The 3,932-nt window shown below is 61.0% G+C and overlaps 2 protein-coding genes across 2 annotated transcripts; both read right to left on the bottom strand.

The window, feature by feature from the left end:
• Positions 1–337: 337 nt before the first annotated feature.
• On the bottom strand, positions 338–2,104 carry DQ04_03931070 (hypothetical protein; the record flags this gene model as incomplete). The annotated part of the gene is made up of 1 exon (XM_009313212.1): positions 338–2,104. The coding sequence occupies one exon, from the start codon at positions 2,102–2,104 to the stop codon at positions 338–340; it is 1,767 nt and encodes a 588-aa protein (XP_009311487.1).
• Positions 2,105–2,322: 218 nt separating this feature from the next.
• DQ04_03931060 (putative 40S ribosomal protein S33) lies at positions 2,323–3,315 on the bottom strand (the record flags this gene model as incomplete). Its single annotated transcript, XM_009313211.1, has 1 exon — positions 2,323–3,315. One exon carries the CDS (start codon positions 3,313–3,315, stop codon positions 2,323–2,325), a length of 993 nt encoding a protein of 330 aa, XP_009311486.1.
• Positions 3,316–3,932: the final 617 nt, after the last annotated feature.

Genomic DNA, 3,932 nt, shown 5'->3' with positions numbered 1-3,932 from the left:
TGCGCAGTGCGCCGCGCAGCGTGACGGCCCCTCGGAGAAACAGGTGGTGCCGGTACACGCGGCGGCGCGACCGCCCGTCGAGCAGACCGTCGATGAGCCGCAGCTCCTCTCGCAGCAGCGACGCCGCCGGCACGCGCTCCACGTTGCAGCCCGTCATGACGTCACCGCCCAGCTGACAGCGCATAACAAGAAAAACAAAAGAGAGAGTCGAAGCGTGTGCCACACTCACGTAGGGCGGCGGGGACAGTACGTCGCAGCGAACAAAAGAAGGAGCAAGACAGGTGAGAAATCAACCATCACCAACGGTGCCAGGGGGGGTGGAAGTGAAAAGGAGACCTCATCTCGCCTCTGTGATGACGCGCAGCGACCGCTGCCCCTCGAGCCACGCCGCCATCGCAGCACCGGCCGCAGTCCCTCGAGTTGCGTCAGTGTCGGGAGGGTGCAGCGCCCACACGTCAAGCTGCAGGAACGCGTGGCTCCCCGACTTCTGGCGCCGAACAATGCGCCCGACGAGTTCTGCCAGCTCGTCGCCGTCAGTGGCGACGGAGGAGTACGAGACGTGAAGCTCCCGCAGCGTGCACGCCACCTGCTCCACCAGCGTCAGCAGCGGCCGAAGTGCCAGCCGGTTGTGCGCGAGCGACAGCAACTCGAGGGCCGGTGCGTGACTCGCGCGCAGCGCCCTGCCGAGAAACTGCACCCCACCCCGCCCCTTCTTCCCCTCCACGCCGATGCCGTTACCATCGAGCCGCAGCACGCGCAGCGCAAGGGGCTGCGCCTTCTCCAGGCCACTGGCCAGCTGCTGCACACCCTCGTCCCCGATGTCGCACAGCGAGAGGTCAAGCTCGCGCAGCAGCGGCAGCACCGACGCCAGACCCAGCTTTGGCACGCCCGCCGAAATGTTGTTGCCCGCCACGCAGAGGCACGAATCTGCCGCAAAAGAGGCGAGCGTCAGTCGCTTCATATCGGGGACCGTCAGGGCATTCCCGCGAAACGATAACTGCCGCCATTGTCGTTCCTTTTGACTAAGCACACGACACAGCCGTTGCATATCACGTGGGCCAAGTTCGCATTGATTCAGCACGAGGCCCGTCAGCGCAGGCAGCTCCGTTAGAGTGGCCGCGGCGGCATCCCCGCCGTTGCTGAAGTTGTGGCCGCTGAGGTCCAACTCGCTCAGTGTCTCGCGAAAGGCAGCAGGTGCGTCGCGGAGGTCCGCAAAGCAGGCGTTGCTGAGCACATTGCTAGACGCGTCGAGGACGAAACGTGCACGCACCGCGAAGCCCTGCAGGTGACGCAGAAATACCTCCAAGTGCTCATCCCTCAAGCGACAGAGGCCCACATCCAACGAAAGCAGGCAGGCAGACGCCGCCACTGCGAGGGCCAGCGCCGGCATGCCGTCCGATATCCCGTGATTCCCACGCAAGGAAAGTCGCCGCAGCCGCATCGACGCCCGCATGTGGCACACCACAACGCTCACGTCTTGTATGCCGCAGTCCTCTAGCCTCAACTCTGTCACTGTGTCGTGCAGTGTCATGGCCTGCAGGAGCGGCGCAATCCTCACGTACGCCGGGAAGCCACCAAGACTAAGCCGCAGCAGTCGACCCGCGCCGCTCTTTAGCACTGCGCCCAGCTCGTCAACGACGTGCTGCGCGTCCCGGGGATCCGGTATGCTGGAAAACGTCACACACTCCAGAGGTATGTGCCGAAGCATGCAGCGCAGACCCCCGTAGCGGTCCCCTGTCAGCGACGCAGAGGATATGTAGTCCCGCAGGAAGAGACGCACCGGCCGACCCACGCACGCCGTTGCGTGCGCCAGGCACTGACAGACATCGTCACGCTCACCCTGCGCAGGTTGCACCTCTGGCCGCCCAAAGTGAACCGTCCTGTGTGTCAAGGAGTTTCTCCCACATGCACCGGACAAGCAGCAGCTCCTCTGAGTCCTGCGAGGGAGGGAGGCTCGGATCAACGACACGGCAGTATGCCGCACGTAGGCATCGTGAGAGGCGCATTCTTCTGTTTGGCCCTGATTGTCCTTGGCCTCGCACAAAAGCAGGTACCAGAGTGCAAATTTGTACGCGGCATCCAAGGTGAGTTGCTGCCTTTGCATCTTGATGCGGGGACAGAGAGGAAGGGGGAGTGTGGCGTGGGCATGCATGTGTGTGTGTGTGTGTGCGCGCACGCACAGCTAGAGGAAAGCCAAGAGAAATACAGCCACAATAGGCACAAGCACACAGAAGCCATTTTTTTTTCTTTTTTTTCTTCAAAGCGCCTATATATTTCTCGCTTTCGCAGATGTCGATCAGCCTCCTCCTCAAGCTTTGAGGCTTAACTCGAGGTGCTCTCCAGTTTCACATTCAGTGGCAGCAGGCGCGTGGCACTCTTCCGGCACTTCTCTTGGTGCCGCTCCACCAGAACGGCCATGTCACGCAGAAGGAAGGTGCACGGGCCGGCGTACAGCACGGCAACGACGCGGTGCAGAAGTCCCAGAATCTCTGCTGCGCCGGGGGAATTGTGCAGGTGGGAATAATGTACCATCCACCGTTCGAACATCTGCGCCTGCTCGAGTGTGTTGACTGCCCAAATGAGACACAGCTCGACGTTTGGTTCCTGATTCATCCACGTCCGCAGCTTCTGCTGCCCCTTCTGGAACAGGCCCCGCACGCCACGCTCTAACTTCGAGCGCGGTGACGCCCCCTCCGCGCGTACTCCCATCTCCGCCTCCAGTGCCGCCGTGAGCTCCTCCGCAGTAGTGAGGTACTTCTGTAGAGCTCTCGAAACAGTATCGACCCTGTCGAGCGCCGCCCCTGCGGCCGCCCGAAGCTTCTCCATCGCCTCGCAGAGAGCAGCAAGGTAGCGGATCTTCGGCCCGGTGTGCGTCAGCGCTGCACCGCCGCCACTCTGGTACCACACCTCCTTCCCAATGAAGAGATCAGGTGCAATGAAGGCACCGTGCCGCATGGAGCGCTGCAGCAGCCGCATAAGCCACAACACGCGGAGTGTGGGGTTGAGCGGGACTCTAAACTCCTCCGCGGGGACGGGCTGCGGCAGGTACTCTACGGGAAACGTGGGGAACTCGCTCCGCCGCTCCTGCACCCATCGTTCCTTCTTGATCTCATCAATGCGGCGCTTGATGCCGTCCGCGTTGCGGCGCACCACGTCGCCGTGCTCGCGAGGAAGGTACGGTGCGACGGCGTCTAGTTCGCTTCTAGCGCCGCTGTACATCTCCACTGCCGCCTCATTCTCCCCTGCAAGATCCAGCGCGCTCGCCTGCTGCAATATGGCGAGCGCCTGAATGAGTGCCTCCAGTGGTACACTCATTCGCCTTCAGGTGAGTCAACAAAAAAAAAAAANCCTGAATGAGTGCCTCCAGTGGTACACTCATTCGCCTTCAGGTGAGTCAACAAAAAAAAAAAAGAAGCATCGAGAAAAGGCGAAAGAAAGGTACAGAAGATTTTTTTAAAAACAGGCGGGTATACGCCTCATACACATAGGCAGCCGCCATCGTCACCACTACTCAGAAATGAGGCAGCGACAACCCCTTTTTCTGTGTTTTGGCATCAATTACAAAAAATGAAACTCAGGAGGAAACAATGAGAATATTGCTTAGCGCAGACGGCGGGCCTCACGCTCCGTCTCCATCAGTGACAGCATATCGCCCTCCTTGCACGGTCCCTTTACGTTGCGCACAATAGNCGCAGACGGCGGGCCTCACGCTCCGTCTCCATCAGTGACAGCATATCGCCCTCCTTGCACGGTCCCTTTACGTTGCGCACAATAGTGCGGTTCGCGTCAGGAGAGCCCTCCTCCGCCATGAGGCGGACACGGACCTGCGTCACGTTACCACGGGACCCCGTGCGGCCGAGTACCTTGATGATCAGACCGACCTGGGCCTGGTCTGCCTGCTGAGCCACCACCTCCTCCTGTGGGGCCTTCTT

This window comes from Trypanosoma grayi, assembly GCF_000691245.1.
Source record: "Trypanosoma grayi strain ANR4 Tgr_393_V1, whole genome shotgun sequence".
In the NCBI taxonomy this organism is placed as follows: domain Eukaryota; phylum Euglenozoa; class Kinetoplastea; order Trypanosomatida; family Trypanosomatidae; genus Trypanosoma; species Trypanosoma grayi.
Note: the sequence above shows the minus strand (reverse complement) of the source record. Positions and strands in the feature narration are given on the sequence as shown.